The sequence below is a fragment of the Polyodon spathula genome, chromosome 12 (assembly GCF_017654505.1).
Source record: "Polyodon spathula isolate WHYD16114869_AA chromosome 12, ASM1765450v1, whole genome shotgun sequence".
Lineage (NCBI taxonomy): Eukaryota > Metazoa > Chordata > Actinopteri > Acipenseriformes > Polyodontidae > Polyodon > Polyodon spathula.
Window position 1 is genome coordinate 7,144,481 of NC_054545.1, and position 17,533 is coordinate 7,162,013.

Genomic DNA, 17,533 nt, shown 5'->3' on the forward strand with positions numbered 1-17,533 from the left:
CTCTCTTTGAAGACACTTGTGATGGATCTCCTCCGTGTGGCCGATGAGTAAATAATAAGCATGAGCCATGCACTTACCTCTTGATTTAGAGAGCTTGCTCTTTAGTCAAATGGTATGGCATTCGTCTTTATACTGTGAAGTTATCGGTTCGCATCCAGCCTTTGCCTTTCCATTCAATACAGCGGGCTGAGATGCCAATTCATTACACACGGTTGATTTTCAAGAGTGCGGGAGCAGAAAACTTTCACTCCGAGCTGTACATCAAGTGATGCACAGCAACTGCATTTACAAGATATACAGATAAAACAGTGGAGTCTCGTGGAGAATTCAACCAATAGGGCAAGCATTCCATGACAGGAGGTAGCTGGCTTTTTCACGCTGGTTTGTTCACAAACAAGCTGCAGTTAATTACACAATAAAGAGAACTGAAACAAAATGGTCATGGCTAAAAAGCTTGGTCATTGCCAATGATGGATAATTTCATTCTGTGCTTCTTAAAATAGCAGATTCCCCAAGCAACTCTTGGTAAGTGTGGTGAGGAGACCACTGGGGAAGTGCAAACAAACGCAGTATTTATTCAATTACTATTGACAAACAGCTTTGGTCATCTCTAAGATAAATATGTAATCAAAGGATAGGTAAGGTGTTAATTTTGAGTTTACTAGTAACCTGGAAATGTGTTATGTTTCCACTACTCCCTTTTTCCTAACTGCTTTATAAGACCTGCCTACAAGCTGATTATACAGAAAATATGCAGATGTTGCAGTATCTGAATTCCTCATTGCTATATCACCGTATTTGCAATATTAACAATTTATCAAAGGCAGCATCCTGGTGTCCTAGCAACTTGGATGGCCCCCAAACTAATTTGTTTAAGGCATTTACAGCCTTTATATTGGAGCCAGGTTTTAGTCATAACAGTCTAGGCTAATTTGTAAATTATGTATAGTGGGGTGGTGCATAACCACATCGTGTCAACCAGCCACTTTAATTGAACACCACTGCAGATGGTGTGGTGACTCAGCATGTTGTGCAGTTATTGTGAGCATGGGAGAAGTTGCATATTTCACTCCAGTATCTGCTTGTGATGGAGGGTTCAGAGAGGGTTTTTTGGTTCTGTAATCATTAGAGTTGGGGACAGCTGAATTACTGTTATTCCACAAATTGCATTCTCTGTAGGACAGATGTCCTTCGGCCAGGCCCCCAAATCCAACAACGCCAAAAGTGTCCTTTGGGAACCAGGCTTTGACTTCTTGCACATATATATATATATATATATATATATTCACACACTCACACCATAGCCAATGATATGATTAGTTGTTACAATGTGCAGAATAACAATCATTCCTACATCCACGACCTTGAAAAACCCTCCAATACAATTCATAAATAGCAGTCCACATTATATTATTTTAAGTTTAAAAATAAGTAAACAAATGTTATTAGACAGTATGTTATCTTCAAGAAAGATTGGCTGAGACATTAACCAATGATGATGAGAGTTATTAGACAGCTGATGAGATAGATATCGAACATAATAAATGATGGAGTCTTCCCAAGAAAATGGATAGAATTATTAACTTGCTGTGGCGTCTCCGTGGTTCTGTGTGAGAGCTGGCGTGTAAGTAATCAAAAGATTGATGATGGCTGAAATAGACTTTTCTCTGTACTGGGAGACGTGCATGGAATTTGTGAAGAGGGCTTTATTCTATCAATTCATCTCAGAGCTATAAGGAGTTTATGTACAGTGCAGTAAGGAAAACATGTGTTTGAGAAACTTTGTTTGCAGAAGTTTCCAACTTCAAACCATGCTTCCGAATGTACTGTAACATCAAAACAATGGACCAAAAAATGAAGGCGATATTTTAAGCCCAATTGATTATTATAATAGATGCAGTGGAAGCACTTGCACATAGAGGTTATTATTATTATTATTATTATTATTATTATTATTATTATTATTATTAAGCATTCGTGTCTGACTCAGTGGTCATTTAAGCTAGATAACTGACCACGGCAATAGTTAGGTTTCCCAACCCGCAGATTGGTGTTTAAGAACTTTTGAAGGAGAGTGATGGGGATTGTGATGTATTCTTCATTGTTTTTGACACTGTAGGATTAATCTGTTTTTAAAAGCTATTCAAATGATTTGACAGGCATGGGGCTGCTTCGTGAACTTTCACAGTTAGAAAAGAATGGCTTCGTGTTGTAATGAATTCAATAGAGAGTAAAGTGATGAGCAATGCTTGTATTTTTGTAAAATATAAATCCCCATTATTACCAATCCCCATAGGGAGGCTGTGGGTGTGAGAGATATCTCAATTTGCTGTGCATGTCATTTAGTGAAGCAAAAAAGATTTAAATTAGTTTTTCTCTCCTGCAACCTGGTGTGTGTTGCTGCAGTCTACCTAACAGTGTAAGAATATGTATAGGGCTATGGTAACAGTAACACTCTGGAAACACAGTTATTAGACATCTCTTTAGGGAGAAATAAAATGTAAGCATTTGCCAGTACAATATATGGCAAACAGGATGGAATGAATGTTCAAGGTGTTTAAATTATTTGTTACGTATATAGGGACATTCCCTAGTGATTACTGCGTGCAATTCCTTGCCGATACAAATCTGTTCTCCAGATTTTAAGTAGCAGTGTTTTTAAGTGAACGGAATAAGAAAACGTTCACAAGACATTTGAATGTCAATTATTTTGGGAAGTCATCAAAAAGTATTGTTATCACTATATCATAAGTACTAACTTATTTTTCACTGAAGCATTGCAACTGAAAGGTTTAATTATTCTAATGTATTCAGTATGTGGCTGTTCTATGCTCTAAGCAAACCATTGTTATGTTTTGTTCACCCTAGATCTTCATACACTGTATTGTATTGATTTTGATCAATCTATTGTAATGCAGGCTTTTAGATTTCATTTAGCCAAATGGCTGTGTCCAATGTTCCCTTCAATTTAGATTTTCTTTCATCCAGCTAGAATTCTTTCGAGTCGTAGCTGTTATTATTTATGTGATTATTATGATGAATATAATAATGATCATGTTAGGTACACAGCTGTCACCAGTTTCCCTGCCAGCACTGGAGTTAAGCTATAACCATGAAGTATTGGAACTTAAATGTCTCAAAACCAACAACCTCCATGTGGATAATGACTCATCAAGTGAGAAGTAATATAAAGCAAATTAATTTGCTGTGAGGTTTTCTGTTATTATTATTACTATGGTTTGTGTCTTGGTGAATAAACTGTTTATCTTTATCAATTAAGGACCCTAGACTTTGTAGTGTTTCTCCATTGTGGTTAGACTTGCCGTGAACATTCATTAGATTAGTCCCTGACCTACTGATGTTTGAGTCTTATGATAGTTTTTTTGTGATGAAGATGTGGGCCCTATCCTGAGCTACCAGGGGGAAAGGCCATCAGCATCAGAAGCTTTTCCCCCAAAACCTATTACATCATTTGATATAAGAAATACAAGTGCAGGATTTGCATATCATCACTGGGTTATATAAAATAGTACTTTCGTGGCAACACTACCTTTCACACCAGTGGCGACAGGCGCACGCGATATACGGCTAATAAAAATGTAGAATACATAATAGCTTTTCAGAATACTTATTTCAGTAAAGGTAAACGAATCATACACACTTGCTATATCCAGTCCCCTGGAAATGGACTGCCAGATGTTCTCCCTCATTGTCGTGTCTTCATAATTTGTGTGTCCTTTATTGTACAGCTCCGGGTATTTTGATACTGCAAGAATTCTCTTTTCTTCCGCATATGTTTACTGAAGGCACACAAGGGAAGCTGTTCCTCATTGGTCAGTTCTCTAGCAACCATGTGACAAAATCACAAAAATAGACACCAATCGTTGTTTTTTTCTCATTGCTTCAGTGTCACTGGTCACATCGTAGGCAGTGTGAGAGGCTCGTATAAAAATTACTTGTGTTTTTTTTTTTTTTGGTCGTAGTATGATACATTCGTTTGTCTGGTGTGTGGAGGCCTTAAGTTAGAACTTATGTTATTCTAAATATGTGAATAGTTAAATAACACACAACATTATAAACTACATGCTACATGGAACATGCAAATAATAAGTTATCTCATACATTATAATTCATTCATAGAAAATTTGTAATCTGTACTACATAATGTTGTAATTTTATTTCAATAGTTTTGCAGAAAACAGCCTGTCTAAAAATAAATCAATTTAAAATAAGTTACAAAAAATGTGTTGTCATGCTTCCTATGAATCACAGAGAAATGCTCCATCTGTTAAGCAGTGGTCTATGCCAATATAAAAACTGTATTAGTTGCACAGTACTATGTTGTCAGCTATGCGTATGATTAACCTGCATACTCTTGTTACCCAAATTCACATTATTGTTTTTTTTTTTTTTTTTTTTACCACCCTGGGTTTTTGTACAAAAGCCACTAGAATTGAATTCATATTTGGAATCCTATTTTAATTTGGTTGAAAGTTATATTTTTGTCTTATCTCCAGGTTACTTCATGTAACCCCATGGGATGAGCATAAACAAACCAGGCCTCAGAATGAATTGAAATGCTTGCTAGCTGGAAGGTCATTCTCATTAACCATCATCATTTATAAACCTTGCCTCACAAGCTGGGCTGAGGCACAACTGCATCTGCAAACTAAATCTACATAATGTGTTACCAAAGTAGTACCTAAGCATTAAATTAATTGCAGTCACATATGTCTGAGAGCATTAGGGTAATCATTTTACCACAGATCTTAATTGGATGTGCTGACTGTGTATCCAGGTGCTTTATGTATTGTGGTCTTCTTAAATAAATAGGACTTTTTCCTTTTGTCCAAAATCCGCAGATAGGTTCAGAGATGTTAGTAACAAAACAATGGGAAGTTAATATAATCAAAGATTATAAATAGGTAATATGATTACGGTATTATAAAGAATTGAGGCCTTCTTCCTTTCTGAAAGCTGTTTGGCTCCCCTATCTGCAGGTGAAAGTTAGCTGCTCCTGTTCCTCAGTTGAATGGATTTTTGTATTTTTTCCAATATTCTAACTTTATCTCCATTGAGGTCAGACCAGTACCTAAAAGCTTTGTTCGTTTTTCCTTATGGATCTATAGAAGTTGACATTTAAGTGCTGTTTCACTTTAAAATTACCATACCACCATATTTTAGTTCTTTCTTACTGCAACTTTATGTGAGTTCACCCCTGCCAGGCCCTTATTATTGATAAGGATTTAACTACCACTGGCAGCATTGTTACTTTACACTACGTAAGTTTGAAATTCCACCTAACCTGTCACTCAGTCAATGCTTAATGCTTAAACCAGATCTTTTTTAAATTAATGTTATTGCTGGAAGGGCTGCGGCAGCACATCAGGTTAAAGAATTTTGATACCTAATCTGGCCTTCTTGACCACTAGCAGCACAGGCTGATTTGTTATTATTTTTGGCTGGTGGCTATACAGACTGGGAGCAGTGACTGAAAAAGATAACACCAGGGGATGCATTTATGGAGAATTATAAAGAAATTCACTGGAGATGGCAATGACCGGTATTTCAACCAAAGGAAAATAACAGTTTGAAATTGTTTTGTCAATAGCACAAAGCAGAGGCTTAAGGCCTCCACACACCAGACAAACGAATGTATCATACTACGACCAAAAAAAAAAAAAACACAAGTAATTTTTATACAAGCCTCTCACACTGCCTACGATGTGACCAGTGACACTGAAGCAATGAGAAAAAAACAACAATTGGTGTCTATTTTTGTGATTTTGTCACATGGTTGCTAGAGAACTGACCAATGAGGAACAGCTTCCCTTGTGTGCCTTCAGTAAACATATGCGGAAGAAAAGAGAATTCTTGCAGTATCAAAATACCCGGAGCTGTACAATAAAGGACACACAAATTATGAAGACACGACAATGAGGGAGAACATCTGGCAGTTCATTTCCAGGGGACTGGATATAGCAAGTGTATATGATTCGTTTGCCTTTACTGAAATAAGTATTCTGAAAAGCTATTATGTATTCTACATTTTTATTAGCTGTATATCGCGTGCGCCTGTCGCCACTGGTGTGAAAGGTAGTGTTGCCACGAAAGTACTATTTTATACAACCCAGTGATGATATGCAAATCCTTCACTTGTATTTCTTATATCAAATGATGTAATAGGTTTTGGGGGGAAAACTTCTGATGCTGATGGCCTTTCCCCCTGGTAGCTCAGGATAGGGCCCACATCTTCATCACAAAAAAACTATCATAAGACTCAAACATCAGTAGGTCAGGGACTAATCTAATGAATGTTCACGGCAAGTCTAACCACAATGGAGAAACACTACAAAGTCTAGGGTCCTTAATTGATAAAGATAAACAGTTTATTCACCAAGACACAAACCATAGTAATAATAATAACAGAAAACCTCACAGCAAATTAATTTGCTTTATATTACTTCTCACTTGATGAGTCATTATCCACATGGAGGTTGTTGGTTTTGAGACATTTAAGTTCCAATACTTCATGGTTATAGCTTAACTCCAGTGCTGGCAGGGAAACTGGTGACAGCTGTGTACCTAACATGATCATTATTATATTCATCATAATAATCACATAAATAATAACAGCTACGACTCGAAAGAATTCTAGCTGGATGAAAGAAAATCTAAATTGAAGGGAACATTGGACACAGCCATTTGGCTAAATGAAATCTAAAAGCCTGCATTACAATAGATTGATCAAAATCAATACAATACAGTGTATGAAGATCTAGGGTGAACAAAACATAACAATGGTTTGCTTAGAGCATAGAACAGCCACATACTGAATACATTAGAATAATTAAACCTTTCAGTTGCAATGCTTCAGTGAAAAATAAGTTAGTACTTATGATATAGTGATAACAATACTTTTTGATGACTTCCCAAAATAATTGACATTCAAATGTCTTGTGAACGTTTTCTTATTCCGTTCACTTAAAAACACTGCTACTTAAAATCTGGAGAACAGATTTGTATCGGCAAGGAATTGCACGCAGTAATCACTAGGGAATGTCCCTATATACGTAACAAATAATTTAAACACCTTGAACATTCATTCCATCCTGTTTGCCATATATTGTACTGGCAAATGTCAGCACAGGCTGATTTGTTATTATTTTTGGCTGGTGGCTATACAGACTGGGAGCAGTGACTGAAAAAGATAACACCAGGGGATGCATTTATGGAGAATTATAAAGAAATTCACTGGAGATGGCAACGACCGGTATTTCAACCAAAGGAAAATAACAGTTTGAAATTATTTTGTCAATAGCAATGGTTACAACTGTGGTTCTTTGTTTCTATTTATTTTTGCAAAATAACGTAATAAGGCATTGACCATTTAGAGTAACATTTACATGTTTTGCTGATTCTGGTTTTTCATTGCAAGTTCATTAAAATGTGGTGATTTTTGCAGGAGGTTTGCAGAGGCTCTGTTACTAAATACGATAACTTAAAAAAAATATATATATATATATAATATTGTAATTTTATTTCAACAGTTTTGTAAATATGTGTAAAATAAGGAATATTTTGGTGAGCACTGCTTTTTTTAAAGAGCAGTTTCCTCAATTAAATCAAGTTTGCAGTTCATGAAACCGTATACATCTGTTTTAGAGAGGTTTTATTAGTTTAATCCCACTTTCAAAGAGCATCTATGTTTATATCCATGGTTATGTGTGCTTCTTAAAAAAAAAAAATAAAAAAAAATAAAAAACAGTGCTTAAAACATATGGGGGGATATGGGCCAATGTCTAAAGACGGGGTTTTCAAATGCATTTGGGAATTGCATATCTTAAATTCTGGTCAGTTTATGCTTAAGTTAACTAGGGAATAAATACCATGCTAAACACGTGTCCTTCTTTTATATGAAGTGTATGATCATGAGTTCCAAACCTAATTAATTTAAATTATGGTTATTGTGTTTTTCAAGCTACAATATGTTTCAGGATCAGTGTAATAAAACTCTGATATGTAATTACACTACTCATACAAGTTCCGATTTTGCTAAACTAGTGGAGAATAGCAGGATGCAGGAGGAAGGGATAATTGGCAGGATTATTGCCAGGAGCAAAACTGAGGCAGAGCTACCCCAGTGGTGACAGGTGGTTTTATTACAAACACAGTACAGTAAATCTTAAAACAAACTCTCTTTCAAAAGTCACATTGAATATTACAGCCTTAATACAGAGCACTATCAAACTGCCAATGGAGAGGGTACACAAAGACATACCCCTTCTCCCAGATATAGAAAGGGCTGGAATAACAGTGATGGAGGCTTGGCAGAAACAGGCGACCTCAAATCACATGCATGTCTACACAAACTGGAGCATACACGAAAGAAAGACAAAAGGCAAAATAAAATACAGTGGGAAACAACAAAGTTGGCAGCACCTCTCAGACGGTGCCTGTGGCTCTTTCCTGCAGACGCATAACCTCGATCAGTTACATGATAATGAAAATAACTCATTCTTAGAAAAAACAGAGGCCAGAACCACTGATTACAAACCAAGCAGATAAAAAAAAAAAAAGCGAGGTGGGGGGACGAACGGACGGACTGGACTAATGTTGGACAAATAGACTTGTGCATAAAGACCCTTAATTGACTTAATGAGCTTTTCTTTTTACGCCAGCAAATGATGTGTTGCACATTTAAAATATAAACTCAAAGTTTGTGTTAAGAGTTGTTCTTTTTATTTCTAACACTAAAACAATAAGGAGAAACACAAGTAAATACTGCATTCTTCTTCCTACATCTTCCAATGAATGCTATTACAATGTGCGCATGTATTTTACTTCCCCTTTCGTATGTGATCGTCATTTTCAAGTATTAGAAAAACACTAGCAGTATTATTTTACATCTCTATTGAGAATCACTTTAATTTCCAATCAATAATCTGCAAACATAGTAAACCAGATGTATTTTTTAATGTATATCTAGAAAAAATGTTTTTCGCTTGTTTGCCAGATATTCATGATGTAATTAAGAAATAGAGATGTTTTAATAATGTGAATTAGAGCTTTAAATAAAGTAGAGGGGACAGAAATAAATGTTGAAAAACTTTGTGTATAGCTTAATAAAGTAGGTTATTTTGAAAAAAGAGTGCAGTTTCATTCGTTTCATTTTATTCCTAACGGCACTCACTTATCTAAATAAACAGATTACCTTGTTTCTTAACAGCAAAACAAACATGGTCATGCAATCCGTTGCATGCTACTTTCTGTCACTGTTTAAATCTGAATCGATTAGTGTTTGCTTCTCACAATGATATCAATTATTTTACAGAAAAGAATATATATTCATCCCTGATTAAACTCTTGTGTGTATCCACTTTCTGTCATGCAGATCTGGCCAAATCCCGCTAAGAAATTGTTATATTCACTTCTGTTTTCCTTTTCCATATCCAACGACTGTTATGACTATAGAAAGTCTGTTCTAATTTAAATTAACCACCATTTAAGAAAAAAGCATGTTAATACACAACAGGTTCACATTGGCACATGGAGGACAAAAAAGAAAAATTGGGAGCTTTATTTTTTCAGAGGAAAAGTACAGGGACCAAACTATATAGTCACTGCCCTGTCGGAAAAGTGCAGGTGCCATGGCCCCCCTGGCCCCCCTTAAGTTAATTCATATAACTGATTATGTGAGTGCAAGCAGATAAAAACTTTTATAATCAAACAACTACTGTGACAAAAAAGATGATGTTTTTTTATATATATATCTATATAAAAGCCAAAAATTCATTATTCTTTTTTAAATGTACAACAATTACACGGAACCAGGGAAACCCAGTAAAAGGTGCAGAATTCTACTTGAAAACGGGATAGTCATTAAGTACCTAGGCATGTGGTTAGATCGCACACAATCCTTGAATGTTCTTATACTGTAACTGCACTTAATAGTGAAGAGATCAGCTGTAACTTGGATGTTTTGTGCTGTGCTGCATGTCTCTCCAGAAGAGAAATTATTATGTTACTGAGTCGTGTATGTCCAGACTATTAAATAACCTTCTCACAACTTGCTTGTCAGATCAAATCACTGTGCTTTCAAACATCTGATCTGGCATGATAACAAGGAACATGACTGAAGGGGATTTGCATACTAAAACAGCAATACATTTAAAACGAGGAATTTAGTCAGCCACAGTACATTGTTTGGAATGGTATTCTGTGCACAGCACTTAGATGTTTTATGTGCAAGTTTTATCCTAGTATGAACACATTTAAATTGTGCATTGCTATTTTAAGTGGTTTGACAAAAGCTGTATGATTACCTATTTTTTATAAGCATTTAAAGTGTCACACAATATAGTCTTTTAAAATATGTTTATGTGTCTGTGTTCAAAATATCAGAATTGTAGTACAGTTTTTTATCTAATCGTGATGAAACATGATGAGGACATTCTTTACCACAAATTACTCAGTATCATAATCTAGGGACATACAGTGTAGCCCTATATATTATAGTTATCTACTTTTTATTGGTTCTGACTGAATTTTGAACAGCATTATAGCTTTTGCGGGGGAAATTATCATAAATGTTTCAATTTAATGATTAGTAAATTTGGTGAATTGGACATTTTTCGGACTGAGACTAGAGTCAAGTGGACAAAGTTTGACCATTGATCTCAAGTACGATTCATGGGTTCCTACACTTCCATACGTAGTGCTTAAGGTACTGTACAGTGCTGGATAGGTGTGTGGCAATTCATGGTGTGTCTTGCAGCTCTGTGATAAAGAATGTTCAATACTCTTAAATGATTAGCATCAGCTTTACTAAATAAAGATGGACTGGACACAACGTAGGATAAATGCATTCATAAAATGAGGCCTTAAACTGGCCACAAAGCAGCAAAAGAAGATTCTCCAGTTCCATGTTCTCAGTCTGTCCCCCATGATGTGATTGTGATCTCTTTTTTTTGTGGTGCTTCTCAATACCCAATTTGCTGGGTGTTTGTTTTTATTTTTATTTTTTTTTTTGAGTGTAGACAACAGTCATCGTCTAACTCTGTGAAATAGTATAACTACGACATACGATATGGAACAACTGGACTCCAATGGGGATAATGCTTTGGCAGTGGTGGAGGACACTTAACACTTAAACCCAGAGAAATATTCAAAGTTCTTGTTGAATTATGTAGGAAGGGCTGCAAGCTGTGGTATTCATAACAGGATAGTTACATTTGGTGTGTAACTATCATCATTTTTTGTTGTCGATTAGCCTGCCTTCATGCATATTTGAATTCAAGGTACTGATGTCCAGGAAACTCACTATACACTATACTGAGATACACATAGCTGGCGTATTATGTGCTAAACGGCAGTAATTCAATTGTAACACGTAACAACGGAAAGTAAAATGGAACAGTATGGAAATCGGAAGGGGATTGGTGTGATTATGGATGGAAGCTCTAGGAGAGTCAGGTGCTGCATCAAAGGGCAACCGTTCTTTTTTTTTTTTTAACCAGTGCTACATAAATAGCTACTTGTATTCTAGACTGACAAGTAAGAGGATTTTCTGTTATACAGTACGTTTCTTTTGTGGACAAGACAAGGCCACAATCCCAGCAACTAATTAAAAAGTGCATTCATGCAGATAACAGCAGTTTGGAGAGATTTATAAACTAATAAAAAGGATAGACTGATGTCAAAGATCTGTAGAATCAGCTAGACGTGTGCCAATTTTTGAAAAGAGCTCATTACATTTAGAACATCTTTAACTAAAAGGGAAGCTTTCCGCTCTATAATAATTAGTGAGAGTCAAACTGTAACGCCATTAGATAGAAAGGTTTAAATAACATAACTTTTATGTGTCTTGCATTGGTCATCTGAACTTGATATTTATTTCATGACTCATTAATGAAGGTGCATACGTTTTCATCATGTTTTCGTGAAAACAAGCCAGGGTGTAAATAACCCTTCTACTGATAGTTTTGTAATATCATTTCTATAGTGTACTGGCCAGAGGTTCTTGATGCAGCTCGAACCCCAGCTCAAAAATAAAGCTCCTATAGTGAAATTTCTTCTTCTGACAAGTTACATATAAAAAAGTCCCTTTGGTGGAATTATTTTGTTAGCTATAATAACTAAATAATTTGTAAACACAAACCTTACCAGGTAAAAATAGGCCTTTAATGTAATGTCTGAAATGACCAACCTGCATTAGGAACATGTTTATGGTTTATTACTAGTTTCAAGATTTTTTTTTTGGTTTGTGGGTTCAGATTATGAAAAATGCCACTGTAAACCTGCGGACCTCTGCCCTGTTTTAGAGAGAGATTGTGCAATGTCCATAAAAGCACTTATTCATCATTTTGTTATTTCCAAAGTGAATGCCGCTGTATCATTCTTGGACGCTGCAGTAAGGTGTTTCATCATTCGGGATGTCAGAGCCGGTAAACTCGTGCCTCGTTGCTTTTGTTTCCCAGACGTTCTGAATACATATTTAGACAGCAGGAATAATTGTGTGCATTTGCTTTCTGCCAGCAAGGGATGCCCTCGCTTATCCTTCTTTTTGTATTCTGCAGGCGTGAACTTGTCAGCGTTCAGACACTTTATCTTCTTTCATTTTGTGCTGGCTGCTGCTGCCTGGGGAACGGGCTCATCAGCCTGGTGAAATGGGACAGAAAATAGGATTTATTTTCTGTGCGCACCCCAGCAGCATCGATTCATAAGCGGCAGAGGAAAAGAGGAATCATCACAGAGTCTGTGCGAGAGGTTGAACCTGAACATCAAAACTCATTTTGCACTCCATTATTACGCCTTTAATCAATTACAAATATTTCCAGCTTTGTTAGTATTTTTAAACAAATGATGTTCCAGACATACAAATACGTAGTCAGTGGTACACAGGGTATAAAATAATATTAACCAATTGGGTGACATATTTAAGCTGTCTTTAGCAGCATAAATACATATTAATTCAGGGAACATTACCTGCTCATAATTTTCTCCTTTTCATTTCTGATTGCCAATCTCCATGTATTTGTCGTCTTTAATTTTTAAATAATTTGCCTATGATAACATGCTTAACTGATGGGAAAAGATGCAGTGATCTCAGTCATTTCCAATGTATAAAAAGCCATAAAATGTAAACACACTGCTTTTAAATAATGTGTTTTAATTCCAGTATGTAACACATCATTATAACATGATATTGTCAGTGACGATATGGATGAACTACCATTTATTTTTAAGAGAGTATCAGTATAGAAGGGTATGCCACAGTGACATGCAGAATAGTATGTAGCTCACGTGTGCCCTTATTGTGTCTTACTCAGTCCAGGGTTGTTTACAGATAAGTATAAATATTCTGTACTGTATTTACTGAGTCCATTCGTTAGTTTGTACTCTATATTGGTAAAGTATGGAGATTCTGCCGCGGTTTTCTACCGTACGTTCAATTTCACAAGCAACGTTGTTTGCTATTTTCCCTCACAGATGTTATCTATGTAACTGGAAATAGTAGCAGAATACCAAGTGAGGGAAGCAGCGTGCAGTATCTGAATATACTGCCAGCGTCGTGGACACAGGGATGCAGTGTCAACTTCCACAACTTATCTGAGTCTCACTAAAGAGTTTTCATTGTATTTATTCTGGTGTTGTTTTCAGTGTTTGACATTGTCCAAACTCTTATTTAAACAGAAATTGCTCTTACAGTATGCATTATCGCATCAAAAAAGTAGCTTTCTGAACATGACCACATTTACACTAATTCATTCACCTGAGATTTGATTGCCCAAAGTACAAATGCATTCCAGTTTCAGAATTAATGATTTTTTAAAATTTTATTTGATGTGTACTTAAATTAACTGGACTGGTCGGCAAGATAACGTAACTGTATAATAGTTAATCTGCAAACTGGATTCATGCTTTAATTTCTTTCCTCTGGTTTCTGTTAGGGCCATGTAAAAAAAATAAATAAATAAAATTCTTACACAATGGAAAGCTCCACCAGTCTCACGGATAGTACTCATGCCTAAATAATAGAAAACTGTATATGTAGGAGGCTGTGTGGTCCAGTGATTAAAGAACAGGAGGTCCCCAGTTCAAATCCCAGCTCAAACACTGACTCACTGTGTGTCCTTCAGCAAGTTACTTAACCCCCTTGTGCTCCGTCTTATGGGTGAGGCGTTGTTGTAATTGTAAAATTTTAAGGAACCGCATAATTGACATAGGGATAGAGAATATACACTTTTTTCAAACCTGGAAATTGTTCAATTCACTTGTCAATAAAGACCATTTACTGTTTTATTCACTTATATTTTCTCAAATTTCTAGACCAGAATAGTATAATGGTCTTAATTTCTGGCGTTTTTGCAATTAAAATTGCCTAAGGAGTTGATTTTATTTACAGTAAATTTCATAAAAAATCAATTGGACTTGCATACTCTCCATATTACACATTTGCGCAAATGAAAATATGCAGCCCGTGTGTAAAAAACCTATACTTACCCCATGCAGTACTGTACATGGCATGATTACATAATTACTTTAAATGGGGACACATCCCATTCTGTGTTTAACTTGGATACAAAAATAACGATTCCCTTCAGAATATTTAATAAATGCAAAATAACTAAATCTGAACAAGCACTCACACTAATGCTTTGCTAGGGAAAGTTGTGTTCTTTTTTCGTGGGTGTTCTTAAGAGCTCCTTTATGAACTGAAGCGTGAACTGTTTATCTGCATTCAGAACATAGCATTTTCCGGGGTTTCCTGCCTACAGTGTTCTTTGCAGTGAGTATAGAACGCTTTGAACTTTTTTACTTTTGAAAGACTGTGTGTGGCTTTGCTCACTTTAAGTAGGTGTTAAAGGGAATCAGAACTTTCTCAAACTAGGCTGAGACAAGAGTTTCGTGAAACTAAGATGGGTGTGTTTTAAAGAGATCACAATGGATTCCAGCTCTGATGTTTACCCTCAGCTTGGAGAAAACTATGAAACAATCATATTATATAAACCTGTACGGAGACCTCTTCAAATGTGCATTTTGTCCACATTGTGGTGCAGTTTAAATATGCTAACACCAAGATAGACAAAGAAGAGGACAGGCTTCAAAAGAGCTCACCTTGTTAGTTTCGATGCCCCAGAAGGAGAAACAGCTTCCTTGACACCCCAGTCCCCCAATATTGAACCCAAAGAACATACAGTATATAGTGAAAGCAATGCTTTCTTCTGTATCAAGAATGCCCCCCCTTTTACTGTAAGCTATATTTAACTTACTGACTAATGCTAGCATGGTTTGAGCACAACATTCCAATGAGCTTTATAAATTCTGATAAGTACACCCGTCTGTGTTTAATCCAGGATGGTCTCAGTCTAAAAAATACTATTCAGAATTACTGCTGCAGCCAGTCAGCCCAAATGAGTAATATATTTGATAAATCACAGATCTCTCAGGCAGATACGTTTACATTGATTAATGTTACAAAATGTGTATCATCTATCAGTAGTATACATGCACAGGGCTGTAAATAATGACTGTTTTAGAGGATGTAACACACAGAAAACCTACACATGTAAGCAGATTTTAGACAACATTCGCTTCATGGAGAATTCATATGTTTATTGATCAAGCAATTACAAAAATAGTCTATAGATCAGGGGGCTTAAATGTTGAAGCTGCTCAAATTCACGCAACAGTATAAGGCAGAGAAGGAAATCAATAACTTCTCTATGCTGTGATGCCATTAGCTTTCTTGTTCTCACTTTCTGTCTTTCGCTCACTCTCTTTTCCCCCCCTCTCTCGCTCTCCCTCTTTGTCAGATCACGAGTGAAATAATTTTGGTGGTCTTAACATAGACCTCAGTGAAGGATGGGCGATAGTTTAGGATTAAGGTTTGCTCTGAAGTGTGAACTTTATGAGCTCTTGTATTTTACCAGCTCAATAAAATACTACTGTACAGTATGTTAAGGTTCCTATTGAAATTTGACCACACATTTCACTGATCCCAGCTCATAGCTAGTTTTGCAGCTAATCTACAGTAGATAAAAATTAGCCACAAACACAATGTAAACCCCCCCCCCCCCCAAAAAACCCTTTTTATATTACTTTCTTTCAGATTTCTCAGAATCTGGGGAAGATGTACAGCGAGATGATTTTTGTGAATGGTTTTGTACATTGTGATCCACATCCAGGCAACGTGCTGGTAAAGAGATGCCCCAAAGCCAGTAAGACTGAAATTATATTACTCGACCATGGATTGTATCAGGTAAGACATCTGTGTTGCAATCACTGGCCTTCCGGAAAGATAATTTATCACTTTGTACACTCTCTTATTCATTGTTGTAGGTATATAACTTAAAAAAAAAAGAAAAAAAAAAACTGTGCCATCTACAAACCATTTAACTGAAGAATATATTTCAAGTAGAATATAGTTCACTACTAGGTTATATAAAACATAATAGATATCGTACCAACAACTATATTTATTACTGATTTATCATTATTATTGCAAGTATAGCTTGTCTCAAGTTGTTCTGCAAGTAAGTTGCTTCATTTAAAAAGAGTCTTACATTAACTGATAGCACCAGGAAATGTTTATGTCATTCTATCTTTTCATTTCTCTGTTTCTTCATCCTCAGTTATACGCAGGGGCTGAATGTGCTAATGGTTTCTTTATTTTCTTGATTGTGGTTTTATTGTTAAAATATTCATATTTACATTTCCTTCTGGTAATTACTATTTGTCCATTCAGAAAATACCACAACTTGCTATAATATACGGTACTATAGATTCCATATACAGTAGTATATCAACATATTTTGGCCCACTGTTTCTGCATGTGACCTCTGGAATTTAGTGTTAGTGACAAAAACAAAGTATTGGGTATGGTCATTTTAGAACAGTGAAGAATGCAGCAAATTCAATTGAAGGCTGAAATTTACAGAATTACATTGAACAATGATATGTGACTGTTTAGAGCTATTTCCTGAGCTGGCAATATCCCATGTCTTTTTTAATCATGTCCGCATCTACAAAATGCCCCTTTGGAAACTTGCAAATCAGATTTGTGGTTCCACTCCAACAAACACTTCACTTAAGAATTCTTTATTCCAATTTTTCTCACCTAGGTATTGAATGATAAATTCAGACTAGATTACTGCCGTCTGTGGCAATCTCTGATAAAGGCTGACATGAAGCGCGTTGAGAAATACAGCCGCCGTCTGGGTGCAGGGGATTGGTATCCACTCTTTGCCTGTGTGTTAACTGCGAGATCCTGGACTGCAGTCAGCAGTGGAATCAGTCAAACCACTGTTACAAATAAAGAGGTACATTCCCAAGTTTTAACGTGTTCCAAGTTTATTTTTATGTAAGCGCATGTTATATGCGATAGTGTACATTTTAAAAATACCCTATATATGTTGATTTAATTCATAATTATTTTAGATTCTCAAAGCTGTTTACTCTAAATCTGCCTTAGCGTTATTTTATTCAGACAAGAAGAAAACAACATTTGCAACTCAAACCCCTAAAATTA

General features: G+C 35.9%; 1 protein-coding gene across 3 annotated transcripts in view; it reads left to right on the plus strand.

The window, feature by feature from the left end:
- The window catches only part of adck1 (aarF domain containing kinase 1), a 121,502-nt gene that overhangs the window by 77,800 nt on the left and 26,169 nt on the right, over positions 1 to 17,533 (plus strand). For 2 of the 3 annotated variants that reach the window (XM_041265856.1, XM_041265854.1), the window contains exons 8-9: positions 16,115 to 16,264; positions 17,127 to 17,324. In XM_041265856.1, coding sequence (XP_041121790.1) covers positions 16,115 to 16,264; positions 17,127 to 17,324 — 348 coding nt within the window. The remainder of the gene's footprint in view (positions 1 to 16,114; positions 16,265 to 17,126; positions 17,325 to 17,533) is intronic. The other variant, XM_041265855.1, reaches the window with a different exon arrangement.